The 19,697-nt window shown below is 35.1% G+C and overlaps 2 protein-coding genes across 4 annotated transcripts; both read left to right on the plus strand.

The window, feature by feature from the left end:
* The first annotated feature begins 76 nt into the window (after positions 1-76).
* LOC145314238 (uncharacterized) lies at positions 77-7,512 on the plus strand. Its single transcript, XM_080154071.1, has 4 exons — positions 77-230; positions 795-2,688; positions 6,160-6,279; positions 6,814-7,512. The coding sequence occupies exons 2-4, from the start codon at positions 832-834 to the stop codon at positions 6,928-6,930; spliced, it is 2,094 nt and encodes a 697-aa protein (XP_080010197.1). The 5' UTR covers positions 77-230; positions 795-831; the 3' UTR covers positions 6,931-7,512.
* Positions 7,513-9,109: 1,597 nt separating this feature from the next.
* On the plus strand, positions 9,110-19,326 carry LOC145314235 (transforming growth factor-beta-induced protein ig-h3-like). 3 transcript variants are annotated; one of them, XM_080154065.1, is made up of 14 exons: positions 9,110-9,204; positions 9,859-9,925; positions 10,181-10,307; positions 10,449-10,553; positions 10,824-10,866; positions 11,030-11,081; positions 11,461-11,570; positions 11,886-11,962; positions 12,467-12,536; positions 13,227-13,281; positions 13,866-13,987; positions 14,375-14,468; positions 14,805-14,884; positions 18,377-19,326. In XM_080154065.1, the coding sequence occupies exons 1-13, from the start codon at positions 9,128-9,130 to the stop codon at positions 14,853-14,855; spliced, it is 1,050 nt and encodes a 349-aa protein (XP_080010191.1). In that variant the 5' UTR covers positions 9,110-9,127; the 3' UTR covers positions 14,856-14,884; positions 18,377-19,326. The 3 variants fall into 3 exon arrangements, with proteins under 3 accessions (XP_080010191.1, XP_080010194.1, XP_080010192.1); XM_080154068.1 differs by lacking the exons at positions 13,866-13,987; positions 14,375-14,468; positions 14,805-14,884; positions 18,377-19,326 and adding an exon at positions 13,709-13,820; XM_080154066.1 differs by lacking the exons at positions 13,866-13,987; positions 14,375-14,468; positions 14,805-14,884; positions 18,377-19,326 and adding an exon at positions 13,549-13,647.
* The last annotated feature ends 371 nt before the right edge of the window (positions 19,327-19,697 follow it).

Here is a 19,697-nt window from a genome sequence, read left to right on the forward strand (position 1 = left end):
CTCATTTTATCATTTTATTCGTTAATGAATATTTTTGTAATTTTTTATTACTGGAAAGCTAGCTTTAAATTTGTTTTCACAAAAAATTTCATTTGTTGACAGGTTCGTTTGAATCGACCACCGCGAAGCTTCAAACAAATTTTTTCCTTCAGCTGTTAAGTTTTAAGTTTAGCTCCTCTTATATTTGTGACTTTTGGGGCTTGAAAGCTTCTTTTTTTGTTGTTTTAAAGGTAATGTAATACATTTATAAAGATTTTTCTCTTAGCTGCTCTTTGTTTGATTACAAAAATAAGTAATATTACTTAAGATTAGACACAAAACGCCTTTCGATCAATTGATTTTGTCATTTTGAATTAATTAGTAAACCACATTGTGGCTTTGTTTGACATTTAAATTATAGATTTCTTCAACCCTGTTGAATAATATTTGGTGCTCTTTCTATTTAACATCTAATGAATTGATTAATTATATATGCTCTTCAACGTTTTTGAATCTTCAATCTGTTTTTTAAAATAAATTAAGATTACACTTAAATCAAGTTTCTTGCATAACATTTTATGGTACATTAATGAACATTGTACTTTTCCATTTAATCATAACGTTTTTAGTTATGTTTTCCAAGGGGGGGGGGGGGGTTGAAATAGCTTTAAACCTTTCAGGGACCATAACCAAACTTTCCGAGATTTCGGTACGTGCATGCACACACAAATACTTCTTTGTAATTATAGAATAAGAAAATACCTAGCTGATAACAAATATTTCATGATATTTAACTAATCTCTTTTCTTTTTTAGATTGACGTTTAAGAAACTGTGATATCAACTACATGCAATGACCATCAAAGAAAATGCAGAGAAGGAGAATCGAACCCGACCCAAAACCCGCTCCAGGCGAGTGGACAACCTGGACCTGCGTAAGAAGGTGCTTAAGGATCAAACGTCAAGAATCCTGAACCAGAGTCCTATGAGAGAGCATCTACGTGGTAAAAGTCCAGTTAAAATTGACTTTGAAAAATCCAAAAAAGAAATTCCTTCCTCTCTAACAAAGGAACTAACAGATGTGAAGAATGATCCCAACAAGAGGGTTGGCTGTGAGGAGAAAACATTGCAGATTCAAAGAAAACTGGAGAGAATCATTCACAAAAAGAAACCAGAGAGCAGTGCAGTTGATTTATTAGTTATGGTGCAACAAATGAAATATACACCAACTATTGTGGAGAATACGAAAATTTGTTATACACTTGAGGCTCTAAAGTTAATTGTTCAAGATAAAACTGTTATTGAAAAAGCTGATGAAACTTTGGAATTTCTTTCCAAAGTTACTAAAAATGATGGTGCTACTAAACCTAAAAAAACTGAGTTGAAAGTTAACAAAGAAAAAGATGAAGATAAATTGCATAAATTAGACAAAGATAATAAGAGAGAGAAAGAAACTACAAGGGCAAAACCTGTTTTTGAAGAGATCAACAAAGAAAATAAAAAGCCTGTTGAAGAGGAAAAGAAAGTTGAAGAAACGTTTAAAAAACCTGAAATTAACAGCTACAGAGAATGGAGGGATGCAAAAGCGGAAGAAAAATTAAAAGAAGAACTGCTCCTAGAACAGAAGAAAAAAGATTTTGAGAAGAGGATGAAAGAATTGAAAGAAAGAGAGGCAAAGCTGAAGCGAAAAGAAAAAGAGTTGGAACGAAACAAGGAGAAGCTGCAATCAAGAGAAGAAAGAATCAAAAACAAGTTACATGTAGAGGAGGAGAATAGCAAAGAAAAAATACAACCAGAAGAAACAGCTCAGGAGGAAATAGTACAAGAAACAGTGACGGATGATTCTTCAAGCATGAGAATTGGTTTCTGGATGGATAAACTTCTTGGCCAAGTGGACAGCTTGAGCTTGTTGGATAAGAAACTTGGAAATATTGAACAGAAAGTTAAGGAAACTAATGTTCCTAAAGAGGCTGAAAAACAAGATAAGCCCTCCTCTCAACATTCCGAGAAGAAATCTCATTTTGAAAAACCCAGGAAAGAGAAAAGTGATAAGGTTAAAGAATCATCCAACATATTTGATGATGAACTTTTGAAGATTACACAGAGTGTACAGAAAATACTTATTACTGAGGACTCTATTGAAACTGTTAGTGTACAGTTTGATAAAACTCAAATTAAAACTGTTCAAAAAGATCATGCTGTCAAAGAAAAACAACCGGTTAAAAAATCCTCCAAACTATGTGAAGAAACGGTTGAGCTCATATACTCTTTGAAAACTGTTCTTGACAATGAAGCCTCATATGAAGTAAATCATATTTTAAAAACTCTAAATTCTTTGCATGAAATTGAAATAAGTATTCAAACCCTACAAACAACAAAAATCGGCATGACTGTCAACAATCTCAGGAAAAATTCTGAAAGCACTGAAGTTAAAGATATCTGTAAGAAACTAATCTTAAGCTGGAAAAAACTCATGCCTCGAGATTCTAGCACAGTTAAACAAGAGAAGAGCGAAGCTAAAGACAAAGAAAATAGTGGTTCCATCACAAAGCCTGAAGATGTGAGGGAGTATTGTAGAAAGAAACTACTTACAGCACTGATTGTTGACATTAAGGATGAAGAAACAAAGATTGCTCAGAAGTTTGCTCAAGAGTTGGAGGAGGCAATATTTAAGATATTCAAAGAAGCCAATCCAAAATACAGAAATCAGGTACCTACCGATTATTTTTCTTTTGTGATAAAGGTAAAAGTTGCGCTTTAAATTATGGTTGAGGAGGGGGGTGGGGGGTCAAGATATTTAATCCTATTTATTAAATATATATTTGAGGTATAAAGGGGGGGGTTTTTAATGCAACCATCTCGTAATCAGTGAGCAAATGGCACTTAGAATTCGAATTTCGAGCTGAAATTTTGCATGGGTAATCCTTGGTAGGTCTATTTTCCCTAAATCGAACAAAAAGTTGGAAAAGTAACGGCTGGCGGCTGCAGCTCAGCCGTTTAGCCGTTTTTGGCCTATTTTTAGGGCAAATTCATCATTATTTACGTAGGAATCAACTTTTAAAAACATAGTTTTGGTTTAATTCATATTTAATGATAGCAATAACCATTTTTAAAATTTCTAGTACCAGCTGCTAAACGGCTAGAACCGGCTGAAATCGGCTAGGAGCGGCCAAGAGTATGAAGAGTAGATAGGGCTTGTGACATGTCTAGGGGTAGGTTTTTATGGGTGCTGAGCTCAAAAATACTACTAAAAATAGTGACGGCCAATCCATATGGCAGCTGGGTAACAGCTGCAGCTCAGCTGCGAGCGGCCAAGAGTAGAATGAGTAGATAGGGCTTGTGACGTGTCTAGGGGTAGGTTTTTATGGGTGCTGAGCTCAAAAATGGTACCAAAAATAGTGGCGGCCCATCCATGTGGCAGCTGGGTAACGGCGGCAGCTCAGCTGGGAGAGACCAAGAGTAGAATGAGTACATAGGGCATGTGACATGTCCAGGGTTAGGTTTTTATGGGTGCTGAGCTCAAAAATACTACCAAAAATAGTAATGGCCAATCCATTTGGCAGTTGAGTAATAGCTGCTGCTCAGCTGCGAGCGGCCAAGAGTAGAATGAGTAGATAGGGCTTGTGACGTGTCTAGGGGTAGGTTTTTTATGGGTGCTGAGCTCAAAAAAGGTACCAAAAATAGTGGCGGCCAATACATATGGCAGCTGGGTAACAGCTGCTGCTCAGCTGCGAGCGGTCAAGAGTAGAATGAGGAGATGGGGCTTATGACGTGTCTAGGGGTAGGTTTTTATGGGTGCTGAGCTCAAAAATGGTACCAAAAATAGTGGCGGTCCATCCATATGGCAGCTGGGTAACGGCCGCAGCTCAGCTGTGAGAGGCCAAGAGTAGAATGTGTAGATAGGGCTTATGACGTGTCTAGGGGTAGGTTTTAATGGGTGCTGAGCTCAAAAATGGTACCAAAAATAGTGGCGGCCAATCTATATGGCATCTGAGCAACAGCTGCAGCTCAGATGGGAGCGGCCAAGAGTAAAATGAGTACATAGGGCTTGTGACGTGTCTTGGGGTAAGTTTTTATGGGGAATGAGCTCAAAAATGCTCCCAAAAATAGTGGTGACCCATCCATATGGCAGCTGGGTAACGGCTGCAGCACAGCTGGGGGAGGCTAAGAGTAGAATGAGTAGATAGGGCCAGCTGCCATATGGATGAGCCACCACTATTATTGGTAGTATTTTGAGCTCAGCACTCATAAATACCTACCCCTGGACACGTCACAAGCCCTATGTACTCATTCTACTTTCGGCCGCTCCCAGCTGGCTGCCGCCGTTACCCAGCTGCCACATGGATGGTCACCACTATTTTTGGTAGCATTTTGAGCTCAGCACTCATAAAACCTTCCCTAAGACACATCACAAGCCCTATCTACTCATTCTACTCTTGGACGCTCCTAGCTGAGCTGTAGCTGTTACTCAGCTGCTATATATGGATTGGTCTCCACTATTTTTAGTAGCATATTTGAGCTCAACACCTATAAAAACCTACCCTGAGACACGTCACAAGCTCTATCTACTCATTATACTCTTGGTGGCGCGCAGCTGAGCTGCAGCTGTTACCCAGCTGCAATGTGGATGGGTCGCCACTATTTTTGGTACCATTTTTGAGCTCAGCACCCATGAAAACCTACCCCTAGACACATCACAAGCCTTATCTACTCATTCTACTCTTGGCCACTCGCAGCTGAGCTGCAGCTGTTACTCAGCTGCCATATGGATGGGTCGCTACTATTTTTGGTAGCATTTTTGAGCTCAGCACCCATGAAAACCTACCCCTAGACATGTCACATGCCCTATGTACTCATTCTACTCTTGGCCTCTACCAGCTGAGCTTCGGCCGTTACCCAGCTGCCATATGGATGGGCTGTTACTATTTTTGGTAGCATTTTTGAGCTCAGCACCCATAAAAACCTACCTCTAGACACGTCACAAGCCCTATCTAATCATTCTACTCTTAGCCGCTCGCAAATGAGCAGCAGCTATTACTTAACTGCCATAGGGATTGGCCGAAACTATTTTTAGAAGCATTTTTGAGTTCAGCACCCATAAAAACCTAATCCTGGACACGTCACATGCCTCATGTACTCATTCTACTCTTGGCCTATCTCGTCTGAGCTGCGGCCATTACCCAGCTGAGCTGCGTCGATTACCCAGCTGCCATGTGGATGGGCCTCCACTATTTTTGTTAGCATTTTTGAGCTCAGCACCTATAAAAACCTACCCCTAGACACGTCACAAGCCCAATCTACTCATTCTACTCTTGGCCGCTCCCAGCTGAGCTGCAGCTGTTACCCAGCTGCCATATGGATTGGCCGTCACTATTTTTAGTAGCATTTTTGAGCTCAGCACCCATAGAAACCTACCCCTAGACATGTCACAAGCCCTATCTACCCTTTATACTCTTGGCGGCTCCCAGCCGTTTTCAGCCGGTTATAGCCGTTTAGCAGCTGGTACTAAAATTTTTTTTAAAAATGGTTATTATTATCATTTAACATGAATTAAACCAGAAATATGTTTTAAAAAGTTGATTCCTACGTAATTAATGATGAATTTGCCCTAAAAATAGGCAAAAAACGGCTAAACGGCTGAGCTGCCAGCCGCCAGCCGTTACTTTTCCAACTTTTTGTTCAATTTAGGGAAAATAGACCTATCAAGGATTACTCATGCAAAATTTCAGCTCGAAATTCGAATTCTAAGTGCCATTTGCTCACTGATTACGAGATGGTTGCATTAAAAACCCCCCCCTTATAAAATGTACCTTATCAAATTAATTTCAACGTATACAAAATGATCATTGGATTTCATAATGTTAGTGTTTTTAAGTAGATAAATTAAACCCGTTATCATCTTTTTCAAATTCAAATTCAAATATTTATTGGGACAAAACAACATATACATTTAATATTCAACATTCATAAATGGTAATTACATTGCATTAAGAATTTATTAATAAACTATTTTTTATATAAACAATGAATACTATAGGATTAACACAATATAATACAAGTATCCAAGGATTGAAAAACGCCTGAGGGCGGTGTTTTGTTAATTTTACACATGTGTTACATGAATCAATAAGTGCAAACTTTCATAATTTATCATTACTGATCAAATTTCTAACTTTTTTAGGTAAATTCTCGATTTTTCAATTTGAGCCGAAATTCTGGACTAAGGAGAAGAATTTTGGCTGGAGAGATGAGACCAACAGAAGTGGCAACATTGAGTCACGAGGAGCTTGCTTCGGAACAGGTAAAGATTAAATCAACATCTAATAAATGACAAAATGAGTTAGGTTTAGATAGTCATACACAAAAAGGGGATAGGAAAGATTAATGGAAAATGGGTTCAGTATAAAAATACACACAGAAATTGTGATGGGATAAAATGTATTCAATACCTTTGTGTTGATATCCGAATAACACAAATGGATTATAAGTATCGTATGAATTAAAAATGATCAACCAATCATTACAGGAAAATGCATGATGTACATAATTTATAAATAATAAGAGAAAAAAAAGAATATGCTTCGCCTTTTACGTTGATTCAAAACATTGTTTTACTTTTTTGTCTGATTTATTTGGTCTGGAGAACCTCTAAAATAATGGTCTCCAAAAAGATTGTTTGTCACAAGAAACATAATAAAACGGGTGTAACTTTTATTTTTAAACAAAGTTTAATCCCTCCTTTTATGGAATTATGGAAAATATACACCCCTACATTTAACAATTCTACCTACAGCATTATAATGAGATCTTGTACTAATTTGAAATATTTTATTAGGTAAAAGAAGCTCGGGCTAAATGGAACGAGGAATCCTTGCGTTCAGTTGAGGAAAAGCACGTGACCGATGACTTCTGTACATGCAGAATGTGTCTGCCCCCATGGATTAAACTTTAAAGTTTTTTTTATGATACTACCTTGTTCATGCTATAAAAGCATTAACTAATAAGCTGCAAATAAATTGTAATGCTATAACTTTTGTTTTAAAAAGACCTATTTTTACATCATCGTAACAAAATTTTTATTTTACACTTTACTTTACCTGAATATATATTTTGAACTTTAATTTTTTATTTGTAATTAACCCGAAATTTTTTTGAAGGAAATTTTAAATTGATAATTAGTCTTATTATGATTCTAAGATCTTTTTTTTTGTACATTTCTTTGATCTCAGTTTGTCTCAACCTATTTGTGATTATCAAGTGGCAATTTTTCTCTATGCATGATATTGTGCTTGTTTTTTTTTGTACATAATGTTATTGATTATATAATAATTTTTTAATAATGCGAGTGATCTCAAAAAGTATTTATGTTCTTCCGTGTTTACTATCTTCAAACAGTCAAATTTCTGTAAAAAAAAAATATTCATTCTTAATTTGCCCAATGTGATTCTTCATTTATTGAATATTTTGTTTTGTAATTTATTATTTTTGTAAATATTCAACTGTTATTTCCAATAAAAAGAAAATTTCCTCGTTATTTTTTTAAGTCTTCATTTTCAAGATAAGTTTTTAGACATTTTTTTGATGAATTCTTTTAATATAGCAATTTGCATAGGTATTATCAAATTATATATTAGAGAATTTTATTCTAGAATCTGAAAATATCGGAATTAAGTAACATGTAGGTACCTTTTGACGTGCATTCATACAGTTTTTTTTACCGGATTTCCTTGTTGATTTAGCATTTTTTAAAATCTATCACTAGGCCAAAGATTTGTCTTTGTTTATAAGAAACACAAAGACAGTCAGCGCAATTTCAGGGATTTAATTTCCTTATAATATAGTCTGGTTTGTCCTGTTAAGATCTCACTAACACGATTGGTTTTTCATTTTAGATTTTATGGGTGCAGCCGCTAGTAGATTAATTTACAATTGTTCAAAATATTTAATTAATACATCAGTTGAATTAGGATAAAAAAATTGCGGATAATTTTGTCAAAGGTTTGTAATTTCTCTTATCAAATTGTTTGACGTCAATAAATGGATAAAAATGTACATTACACTTATAACATCAGGTCCAAATAACCAACGATAATTAAGCAGAGCCAAATCTCTTCTGCCTAAACACCCGGGGTATTAGGTCAAGTAACAGACAACCAACTGTTTGATTGAACGACCTTTGTCTCTGCATGTCCATGAGTTGCGCCTGTTTTGGGCCAAGGCATTCCCCCTACTCTAACTATTGTCGCGCAACTGACATAGCAGCAGTAGGAACTATTTTAAACCCGGAAGTAATAGACATATCCTTCGTCCCTGTCAATCTCCATGCTAATATCAGCCCATGCGCATATGCTTAAACTCGTGGAGGTTTAATTTTTAAAAATAATCCTATGATCGAACAAAGGTTTCGCTGATGCAGCAATTTTGAGATCTAATGTGTTAAATAAAATGTCTATATTATTATTATTTAGTTGCATTTAAGGTCTAACAGTACTAACTCGTTAAAAAATATATCAAGAAAAAAGTACCCAAAAAATCAAAAAGCTTTCTTACTCTTAAAAGCACTTATTGGTATTGTATGGTTTTCCGTCTTGAAAAAAAAGTAGCTTGATGTTCGTTTGTTTATAATATGTACGCCCAGTAAGATTTCATATTGCTTAACAACAAGGGGGGGGGGGCGGGCGAAAGTGACACTTTTTGAAACCAAAAGTCAAAGGAACTCAACTAAAAAAGAGTTACAGGTCTGACATTTTGCATGGCAGTTGCTTTATATGGGTACAATATGGAACTGTAAAGAAACGGCGTCGCAACCGCCGAGAAAAGGCAAAAAAAATTCGGCGGGAAACGGCGATTTTCGGCGTTGCGCCGCCGTTTCTTCACAATTCCATTTTTTACCCCTATAAAGCAACTGCCATGCAAAATCTCAGACCTGTAACTCTTTTTTTAGTTGAGTTCCTTTGTTGACTTACTTTTAGTTTTGGTTTCTAAAAGTGTCACTTTGGCCCCCACCCCCCTTTGTTGTTAAGCATTATGAAATCTTACTGGGCGTACATATTATAAACAAACGAACATCAAGCTACTTTTTTTTATTTTTCTTTAAATACCAACTGTTTAAAAACGTTTTTGATTTTAAGAGTGAATCTAATGCCAAGATGAAGTTTGCAGTATTGAGCTTATTGTTGGTGTGCGCTGGTGTCAGCCAAGCTGCATCTCTTCATGAGGTGGTCAGGTTAGTGGGTGTGTGTGTGTGCTGGTGTCAGCCAAGCTACATCTCTTCATGAGGTGGTCAGGTGAGTGGGTGTGTGTGTGTGCTGGTGTCAGCCAAGCTGCATCTCTTCATGAGGTGGTCAGGTGAGTGTGTGTGTGTGTGTGTATTGGTGTCAGCCAAGCTGCATCCCCTCTGGAGGTGGTCATGTGAGTGATTGTGTGTGTATGTGCTGGTGTCAGCCAAGCTGCATCCCTTCATGAGGTGGTCAGGTGAGTGTGTGTGTGTATGTGCTGGTGTCAGCCAAGCTGCATCCCTTCTTGAGGTGGTCAGGTGAGTGTGTGTGTGCTGGTGTCAGCCAAGCTGCATCCCTTCATGAGGTGGTCAGGTGAGTGTGTGTGTGTATGTGCTGGTGTCAGCCAAGCTGCATCCCTTCTTGAGGTGGTCAGGTGAGTGTGTGTGTGTGCGCGCTGGTGTCAGCCAAGCTGCACCCCTTCATGAGGTTGTCAGGTGAGTGTGTGTGTGCTGGTGTCAGCCAAGCTGCAGCTCTTCATCAGGTGGTCAGGTGAGTGATTGTGTGTGTGAGTGTGTGTTTGCTGGTGTCAGCCAAGCTGAATCCTAAATGAGTTGGTTGAGTGATTGTGTGTGTGTGTTTGTGCTGACGAATAATATATTCAGGTTGACTGGCCGTCTGTACACCTGGTGGACTCAACCTCATCCCCCTCTTGACATTCTGAAGCCCGAGGTTAGTAGCATTTTTTAAAATAATTAACAATGACAATTATGCAAATTAAAGTAAAGTAACATTTGGCTAACATTATTTTAGATGAAAAAAGAATATTAAACTGTAATGCAGTGTTTATTTCGAAAAGAAACATTTATGTACTTCGTTTAAAGAAGCTTCGTTTTAACTGGTTTAACGGTTTTCATTCAGAAGGACGTATGGACTAATAGTAGAGAAGCCGCGATGCTAATGAGATTTGAACGAATGCTTTCCTAGTATGTGAAGGAGGACGCTTTCGCAACCGGAACCCCCAACCTGATCCAACTTGCTGGTGATCTTGGCCTCCACGAATGTGTCACCAGGATGAAGGAAGTTGGACTTGACAGGGTTCTCAACCATGAAGGTGAATTAGTGTTGTCTAAAAATAAAGCTACACATATTGTCTATTGTCTACTAACTGATGTAGTTCAGCCGTTTATAAGATTTTTCTGGATTTACATACATGCATTCATCATGATAGTTGAAATACTGAATTGTTTTATAGGTTGGTTCACCCTGTTCTGTCCCACTGACGAGGCTTTCAAACAAGGAAATATTCTCCCCGGAGACGAGACCCTTGTTCAAAAGATGAGACTTCATGTTGCCAGAGGTAATACTTATTTTTGATTATTGCTTTCTATTGTGTTACACTATCGGTGATGCTTTGGATTTTTTTTCTTCACATACCAAAACATGGCTCTATTGCTTGATTAACTACATTAAAATCTAGCACTGTAAAAAAAATAAAATGTACAAAGTCTATTGCAAACCTCCTTATTTGTATTGGAATAGGTACTTTATTCATTTTTCATTTTGAAACAGGTTAAGTTTCAATCTCCCAATCATAATTATTTTTTATACACTTTTCTTTTTTTGATAGGTCTGTACAACAGTTCTGACTTCCACAACGAGGCTGTTTTCAGGTTTAGATGTTTTACTTTCAAAAATAATTTAGATTTAGTCAATTTTTTGCCAAATGAAGAGTTTAACTTAATTAGATTTTTTGTGCCTCTTCATTATATAACATTTACATTGATTATGTAACATCACTGACAAAAATGTTTTTTTTTAATGAAATTATTTTAGAACCATGCTTCCCAGAAGATTTATTAGAATCAACAAGTACGAGACCGATAAGGTGAGCGAGTGACTTTATTCTGTCTTTTATTCCAATGGCACTAACATCCCATTTATAGCAGATAATCAAACCTTTGATTGCATGATCTTTGTCTGAAAGTCTTAACTGCATGATAATTTATTGCGCCTATTTTTAGGTCATGGCATTTTCATTACTCTTACTGTTATAACAACAGTTGATAAAACTTTAAACGTTTGAAGTTTCATGTGTGCATCTGAATTCTAACTTCAGAGAATCACGGCTACAAACAACAGCTACTTGTTATGTTATACATAGTCGCGAGTTCAGATCCTTGCAAAAGGTGAAAAGAAAATTACGCTCTCTTTTTTGGGAATTTAATAACACCTACTAACTGTGCTTATACAACATGCATGTTTAGGAGACCCAAATTAGAACTGCTAATGGCCAACCTATCAAGTCTATGAACCACAGAGCCAGAAATGGCTATATCCATATTCTTTCTGGTATGATGACCTCTGTTTACGACAGGTAAATAATAATTCAGTTTTGTGATACGCCCCTACATCCCAGAATCCAAAGAGCTCCATCTATAGGTAGTTTTTAGTAACATTTTCTTACCAATAATATGACCGGATTGTTCCTCCACTAAATCTTTTTTTTATTAAAGTTTATTATGATAGTTACATTTGTGCTCGTTCTGTTGTATTTATTTGTCCACATGAAATACCAGGCTGTCTTTAATCGTATGTGTCTATTTGGAAGAAACAAGTTTTGGGGGGGGCTTAGGTAGAATTTACTTTATCCTACTTGAGATTAGATAAACTTTGCTAATGTGTATTTTAGAGCTGGAACTGTCCTGTCTGAGCTGGAGGAGTGTTGTCCCCAACATTATGAAATGATCAGTCTGATGAAGCTTTCTGGTATGGTATCAATCACTAAACTTGTCATCTATAATACCCTAAAACTTGCTTTATACACTTATAGGGAACTTAAGGGATGGGACATTGGACGTAAAATTTTTTACCCTCTTATTATGATTATTGGTAGAAAAGTCCAATAAAGATTAAATGTTATCCCCAAAGTTTAAAGGCTGACAAATTTTTATAAACTTTAGATGTAGTATCATTTTCAGTCCATTGACCTATCTCTCCCAGATTATTCATAATATATTATATTTAATGTGTCGAAAAGAGTTGGTTACTGTAATTTTATTTCAAAATAATCTACTTAAATGTAAAATTATATTAGAACAAAATACTGAATTCATTTTGCATGTATCAAATTCAATTGTCGCTTAATCTCATCCATATATATAATATATATTAGTCCCAATATGGAACTTATTTTTTGTTATACGCTTTACAAAGGTCAAAACGACTTAAAATTGGTATTTCTTTTGTATAATCATGAAAATTTCTTTCAAGGCCTTGACAAGGATTTGGACAGAGCCAACCCCATCACCTTCCTGGCCCCCACTAACGAAGCTTTCGTCAAGTAATTTTGATAATTCAAATATTTTTCTTTTTTTTTCTATACAATTAGATACACCCTTAGGAACACTTGTTTGGAAGGGGTACGACTATCCACATTCCACTCTCAATTTAAATTTTGAACGGAAAAAGATAAAAATAATTTGGGGGATTTCTATGGGAGTTTTTTCTCTTGGATATAAGGAGCTTCACTGTAAAGGAGAACTAAATCGGTCTAGCGGTTAGCGAGATCCTTTGCATTACCCAGATAGACTCATAAACGCAGACAGATTTTTTTTTAATATTCTGCAAATTTGACCCTGCTAAAGGGGGGGAAAAAAATACAAACTATGGTTAGGGGGGGGGGGGGGGAATGTAAAAATTAAGAGAACTGAAAACATTTTTTTCCATTTTTCTCCCCTCCTTGGTGAAAAAAACTAAAAGAATATGTCGAAGGAGGGATAAAATGAATAAAATAAAGAGTCCTAAAAATATTTTTTACATTTTTTTTCCCTTCCTTACTGTATAAAACTAGGATGGGAAAAAATAAAAAAATGCAGCAGGAAAAAAAATTAATCTTGTGCAGAATATACACCCTTGTAGTGGGGCCGTATTGAAACTTGTAACACCATAGGTAATTAAGCAACTTTAATAAAGAAAATTTTCTAACCTGTTTCAAAACTATAAAGATTTTCATATTTTATTTCTGTCTCAGAATGCACCCTGAATTTTTGATCCACCTTAAGAAGAACAAGGCTCTGCTTGCTAAGGTAAATAATATTTTTTAGTATCCGAATTGGAAAACTTTGTTTAAAATTGTCCTACATAAGATTATTTCGGTCGATCATATAAATGTTATTGAAAATATGACAGGGGCGAATTATTAGTTGGTTTTTTTCTTACATTAGGCCATGTAGGTTAGGTTAGGTTATTTTGGGTACTGGATAGCCCCGCAAGGTATAGGCATAGCAGGGGAAAAAATAGAAGCTGGTACAAGTGCATCTGTCCAATTATAACTATAATAATATTATATATAGTTGATGAAAGCTCATGTTATCCCTGGAACCTGGTATACTGTTGGTCTGTCCAATTATAACTATAATAATATTATATATAGTTGATGAAAGCTCATTTTATTCCTGGAACTTGGTATACTGTTGGTTTGTCCAATTATAACTATAATAATATTATATATAGTTGATGAAAGCTCATGTTATTCCTGGAACTTGGTATACTGTTGGTATGTCCAATTATAACTATAATAATATTATATATAGTTGATGAAAGCTCATGTTATTCCTGGAACTTGGTATACTGTTGGTCTGTCCAATTATAACTATAATATTATATATAGTTGATGAAAGCTCATGTTATTCCTGGAACTTGGTATACTGTTGGTCTGTCCAATGGAATTAAGCTGAGAACCTGGTCTAATGAATATGTCACTATTGGAAAGGACCAAGATGGCAAAATCAAGTAAGTGTAAAGGTTACAATTTATCAAAATGTACGTGCATTTAAAAAAAACTAATGTTTCATCAGCAAAAACATTTCAACAGCAAAAAATCAATTAAGATATTCTCGAAATTTAGAAATACGTTTTTTCACTTGCACTAAGTAATGATTGAATACTTCAGTACTTAGTTAATAAACTGGCTATGGGTAATTGAAGAATGTTAAGTTCGTGCTGAAAACAGTTTGATTTTGGCCATGTGAATTAGTTTGGACCTAAGTCTTCATGTAGTGTTGACACACTTTTGTATAGCTATTAGGGTCATCTCAAGGTCCACTTTCAAGCGTTTATTATATCATGTGTGTTCAAGTATTATCGCAATTTTGTAACTTAAAAATAAATGTTATTAAGGTTCTCTAATGCTGAAGCTGGTATGATTACTGATATCAATGCTACCAATGGTGTTACTCATACTGTCGAGTCCCTTGTTGTTCCTGCTTCTGTCAGGGATGGATACTTGAATAATATTAAACCTTAGATAAATGTGATAGGATGTCACTATCTAATTCTACATATATGTAGCTTAAGATCTACGTAACTATTTTGGGAAAGTTGAAATTACCTTTACCCTCCTAATAGAAATCACCCCTGGAAAAAACGTCCACTCGAAAAAATAATATTCTTGTTTTTAAAAAAATTAAAGTTGAGAGGGTCGACATGCCGACCACCACCCCTTTATCAAGTTCCCCCAGAGGCCTCTTGGGGCGAAGACGATAGTTACAGCCAAGGATTTTAAATTTAACAAACCAGAATGTTAATTCTAAGTGACCATCTTTCAAATAGAATGGAAGTTCAAGCTCTTCTTGCTAAGCTCCACTCCAACAAGTACTAAGTCAGCACACAACAAGGAAACCAGATCTTAGGAAAATTCTGCATAAATTTGAAAATAATTGGATTAATTTCAATGAGTTTAAATTTCAGTACGATTTCTGGGGGTGCTGCCACTTTTACCACTAGCAAAAGTACAGCCACTGTGTAAAATTTAATTCGTGTAGCTATTCTATAACTTACTTTGTCTGCCCGTCAGTATGTAATGCTGTGGGAAAAATTCAATTTACTCGGCGGCTATTTAAAAAAGAATTATACGCATCTATTATACAACCCAGGCCCTTTTCTTGGTCCGACGGTTTCCAGGGAGTAAGGGAGGGGACAATGGATCGAATATTCAATTTTTAGTAGTCTCAGACTTTGGGGACTGGCTTAAAGGGAATGTGCAAGAATTTAGCAGTTTCTGACTGAGTTTGGGGACTTGCGCATAGAATGCCGCTACTCGTTATGTATGTTTTGAATATTGCAGACGGGGAGAAGGGATAAGGGAAGTGGGGGGAAGGGAAATAAACACTCGTTGTGTTAGTTTGGAATGTAGCAGACGGGGAGAAGGGAGAAGGGAGGTGGGTTCAAGGGGCAAGGGAAATAAACAGAATAAAAAGGGGCAGTCATATTCTTGCTAGCAGCTGGCCGGGTCCAATAATCTTTTAATATAAAAATCACACCAAAAAACCTCAATATATTTCATCAAAAATAAGTTGTGATTTCACTTTACATGACGCTATGGAAATCTATTATTCAATTAACAATCCCTTTATAATTTCCTACAAAGGGGGAGGTCATTTTCTAGTAAATTCCGTAAAGGTGTGTGTGTTATAAGGCCTAAAAATAGTAGTAGAACGATAAGGTGCTCTATATATTTGTATTCCCTATTGAATAGAACAATAGGGAGCACCTTATCGTTCTACTACTATTTTTAGGCCTTATAACACACACACCTTTACGGAATTTACTAGAAAATTACCTCCCCCTTTATTGGATTAAACTGGATTTCATGCCCTTTCTTTGATAACTCTTATATTGAATTAATTGCCCATTGTCCCCTCCCTTACTCCCTGGACGGTTTCTCGGTCATGCTCTATATAATACTAAAATTCTGTAGGGAAAGAGTTATTTTTATAAGAGATAGACAGCTGTTTAATTTTCTATTGGCAGATAAAACTTCTATAAAGAAATGTAATTCATTGGCTGTTGGGTAAATAAGACAGATGTCTGAATTTTTGTGCAAAGAATCTTCTGACCAAAAAACAATTGAACATCTAATCAATAACTCATTTTGTCTATGTTTGATTATTGCGTTTTTTAAAGCGAAGCTTTTCATAATAAGGGTCGGTCCGTCCGTCCGTCACAGAGAGATAGCTCTTTTCGTTAATTTAAAGGTTAGAATTTTCCTATCGATTTCAAATTTTGCAGGGTGATTCCTGTAGTAGTTAGGTACGATTTAGAAAGTGTAGCAACTCTATAATTATTATCAGAATATCCGTACGTCCATTTCAGACATGTTGATTTTTTACTTTTTTAACAACAAATTTTTTAGGTGATCTAATTATCCGATTGATCTGATTTTTGGTATACTGGGACAGCAAAGTACAATATTATAAGCGAAGCAACTCTAAAATCAAGTAGGGTAGTGCGGGGTAATTCCGGTCATTTTTTTGCTTCAACTAAAAAAAAAACATACTTCCCAAAAACTTTTTCTGGTTTTTAAGAGTGCAAATGAACGATATGGCAATAACGAAGAAGCCTGTCTTGGTCCCATTAAGATCTCGCAACTAGAAGTCGGTCAAAAATCGGTTTAAAGGGCGGCGGTTGGCCTATACCGGAATAACCCCACCGGTGGGGCTATTTCAGTCAGTTGACTTTGGGGGGGTGGAACACCCCCTTAAAATATTTTTTTAACATTTTAAACTATGAGTAGAAAGCTGAGGTCATTAGCTTTCTAACAGTACTAGTCGCATGCAGATCAGACAATTTTTTGACCACATTTTCCCCATTATAAAAAAGTCGGTAAAATCGCAAAAAAACATCAATTTTTTTCATGCAAACTTTTTAAAAAAAAATCATACTTTTTATTATATGATTAGGTTTTTTAAAGCTTTATACATAAATTAGAGGCAATTTCTGATTCGCAGGTCTTGGAATTTCTTGAAAAAAGTTATTTTTTCCCCAAAAATATTTAATTTTAAAAATCCTGCCAGTTTGGACAGCAGTTTTTGATACATTTTTTCTTGTCTCAAATTAGCTAGGATTGACCTACAAAGGTGGTTAAGGTGTTTAAAGATGCAAAATTACATGCCTGACAATTAACTCGAAATGATATGGGGTCTAACTCTAATATTTCAACACATTTTATGCAACAGAAATTTTGATAATGCAAAATCTTGAATATGTACTTTAAATCTTGAAGATAGAACCCATATCCTGGGGAGTTTTTGTTAGGACATGCAAAGAGCTTTCTATAGACACCTTAAACACCTTTCTAGCTTAATCCTAGCCGATTTGACATAAAAAAATCCAAACCGCGCAAAAATCGCGAACACCCTCTTATACGAAAAAGATGCAAGGGTTTCATATGGAATTTTAAATCTTCTAGCGGTCTATCTAATAGACATACCCCTTCTTACATGAGCCAATGCAGCTGATACATCTTCAGGCAAATATTTAAGGCGTTCCTTTGGGTGATATACTCTTCCCATTACTTTAAAAATGTGTCTGAAAAATTTTTAATGTCTTTACAAATTGAAAAGCTTAGGCAACAAAACATGACATAATACAAGCAGTAAAATGACTAGTAATGTACATCACACAACAGGCAAGGCAATGATTAAAGCTTAGGTCATGCATTTAGGTTGTTTATGCTTCCAGATCGCCTAAATAAAACATTAGGGTATTATACAGTTATAAATACAGTAATAAAAAAAGTAAAAAAAGTGACCGGAATAGACCATTTTTTTAGAAGAAAAAAAATTATGAAAAAATCAATTTAGAACAACGCCTCCAATTGCACAATTTTTTTCACAATTTTAGATTGAACATGGCCTATTTTGAATTTTTTTTCTTCAAATTTTTTGCAACTTTTTGAGGGCAAAAAAATCATAGAAGGGGTGATCTGACAAAAATTTCCTAAAGTAAGAAATGAAAGTATAGGCAATAAACTACAACTTTGCTTTTCTGAAGATCTCTCGCAAACGTTTAGAACACCGTTAAAAAACGGTTTTAAAAAAGTTGGTCGTTTGACCGAAATTGACCCGATGACCGCATTAACCCCGCACTACCCTATCTATAAATGTAAGTATGTCCATAAAGATTATCCTGTATCAAGCAGTTTTTCATCAAATTTTCTTACAATTTTGCTTCGATACTTATACATTTATATTCTGATGATTCAGTTCTGACACTATACAAGTGTTAATGTCCGTTTGTCCTACCGTTTCAGAGCTTCGCTTTTATGGGTCTTGTCATCCTTGTTATATCAACAATTTGTGTCATCCTTATTTTTAGATTTATTTATGCATAATTTATAACAGATTCTAAGATTACACTGATCAAATGGAAAATAGATAATGATAACAAATTGAGATAAGCAAACGAATTAAAAATAATTGTACTGTTAAATCAACATTTCAATATATAATACTTTTAAGGCATTTTTTGTTGTACCATATTTAATATATGCAGCTTTAAGTTTGAAGTCAACTTAGAATTCAAACTAAAGAAAAAAAATGTATTAAAAGTTTCATATACTGAAATATTTTTTTACAGCGTAAATAATGTAATAGTATTTTCAGTATTGCTTCGAAACCGAGTAATATTCGCTGGATTAGAACCGGTTCTCAGCCATACTGAAAAATCATGTATCGTAGCGAATAATAGACAATTTGCTACGAATATTAAAACAAAAAAAATCATAAGATTGATACCATTTTTGTTAGCCGTGGCCTTCAGCCAACAGGGGCTAACAAAACCGGAATTAACCCCTAATTTTATCTTTTTGCTATCTGTGGAAAACTGTCTATGATACGATTCGATAAATAACTATAAGTCAGTCTATCTTTAACATATTTAATCTCTAGTTTTAAGTTCAATTTAGTTTGTAAGTATTTTTTTAGATTTGAAATATTATGAATCTTTGCTCATTTGATTTAAGTATTTATTTTATAATATTTTAGATTTTATAGTAAAGAAATATATAGTTGAAGGCATCAGAATTATAATATTTATAATTGTTTATTATTGTGTTGTTTAAATAAGCCGAGTATCATTATTAATGAAATGAAAACATAGTTTTACATGTTGAAATTCTTAAAGCTTTATATTTTTTTTTTGAGCTCATAAGTAAAAACTCCTACTTCTTAATTCCTTTATTTTTTTATGTATTTATAACTCAGTGTGATTGGTATATTTTTTTGTAAAAAATGTTAGGTTTAGATTATTTTATTGTAAAAGAGCTATAAAATATATTATTCTGCATCATATTTTAATAATTTTCTAATGAATTTGAAATTTATGTTTCGCCTAGGGGTTGAATTTGTGATGTAGAGTGGATTTGATACATTTTCAGATTTTTCAAGGGTTTTATTACTATCCCCTTGGAGGAAGGAAGATGCCATGTAATTAAGTTTAAAGTTGTCAATCTACAAAAAAAAAAACGTATTCACACGATATAGATTATTTGTTGCCACGATTCTTAGCGCCATTTATTTGAAAAAAAATTATGAGAAACAATCATAAATATAGGGGCTTATCTGCTAGAATTTCCAATTAAGTTTGACGGATTTTGGGGTCAGATGTACCATGTATATTGTATATAATATATATAATTATAATATATTTTATAGTAAAACAA

Source organism: Acartia tonsa, chromosome 3, assembly GCF_053477335.1.
Source record: "Acartia tonsa isolate MP-2025a chromosome 3, ASM5347733v1, whole genome shotgun sequence".
Taxonomy (NCBI): domain Eukaryota; kingdom Metazoa; phylum Arthropoda; class Copepoda; order Calanoida; family Acartiidae; genus Acartia; species Acartia tonsa.